Source organism: Oryzias melastigma, linkage group LG15 (genome assembly GCF_002922805.2).
Source record: "Oryzias melastigma strain HK-1 linkage group LG15, ASM292280v2, whole genome shotgun sequence".
Lineage (NCBI taxonomy): Eukaryota > Metazoa > Chordata > Actinopteri > Beloniformes > Adrianichthyidae > Oryzias > Oryzias melastigma.
This window is the reverse complement of record NC_050526.1, coordinates 30,903,638-30,904,664: the sequence shown is the minus strand read 5'-3', so window position 1 is coordinate 30,904,664 and position 1,027 is coordinate 30,903,638. Positions and strand designations below refer to the sequence as shown.

The 1,027-nt window shown below is 50.8% G+C and overlaps 1 protein-coding gene across 1 annotated transcript in view; it reads left to right on the top strand.

Annotated features, from left to right (window-relative positions):
• The window catches only part of igf2r (insulin-like growth factor 2 receptor), a gene marked incomplete in the record, with an annotated part of 25,577 nt that overhangs the window by 2,702 nt on the left and 21,848 nt on the right, over window positions 1-1,027 (top strand). The window contains 1 exon segment of the mRNA XM_024264054.2: window positions 221-339. Coding sequence (XP_024119822.2) covers window positions 221-339 — 119 coding nt within the window.

The window sequence follows — 1,027 nt, the reverse complement described above, 5'->3', positions numbered from 1 at the left end:
TGTTTGGGTCCAAATGGAGGTCCGGGTGATGGGATTCCTGCCCGTGTTCTCCTCCTCTGTCTCTAGATCCTCTCTGTTCTTCTGATGTTTACAGTTTGAAGTTTGCACTCATAAACGCCGTTCATGTGACTGAGAACCGTGTCCTCACGCCGTGTCCTCACGCCGTGTCCTCACGCCGTGTCCTCACGCCGTGTCCTCACGCCGTGTCTTCTCCGTCCAGGTGAGCGGGCGCTGCAGAGGCTCTCCGGCTCCGTTCTGGACTTCAACAGCACCCTGCTCTGCCCCAACAGCTCCAGCAGGGTCCGGACCAGCATCAGCTTCCAGTGTGGGACGACCCTGGTGAGAACCGAGACTCGTGACTCTACAGCACGCTGTGAGTCAGCGGGGACGGATTCTGCACGCTGCTGCAGACGTTTCACATGACTCCACTCAGTACCGTGTGACGGAGGATCTGAGCCCAGAGCAGCAGAACCAGGACACGGTTCTGAAGTCAGAATGAAGGGTTCCAGAAACACAGATCTGTCCAGGAAGAAAGTTCTGGAGAATTCTGATGGAGAACATTCACTCCAGAAAGTTCTTCTGAGTCCTCTGGATCCACAAACCGGGACGGTTTTTGTTTCTCTGCTCACTGAAAGCCTTAAGCTAACTGTTAGTAGTTTATGATCCAGCAGGATCTGACATGGATCAGTCTGATGTGGCTGTGTAGGATCATTGAGAGGAGAGTTAATCTTTGGCAGAATGTTCCTTTTATTGCAGTTTCTTTGCTCCTGGGGGGCAGAGGTCGTCTGACCCCCCAGGGCAGATCCTCCTGTTTACTCTTCAATGACGGAGTTCAGCTGCAGCAGATCTGAGGATCTAAGAAAAGGATTTAAAAGAGTTGGAACGAGTTTGCTCTCCGTTCCAGTGATGATAACATTCGTCTGTAAACGTCTGAGATTAAGGAGAATTTGTCAGTAATTGTTGCTGTTTTTATAATAGTTTGTAGAAAAAGCAGAATGTCATCAGGTCTGAGCTCCACTTTAGCGGG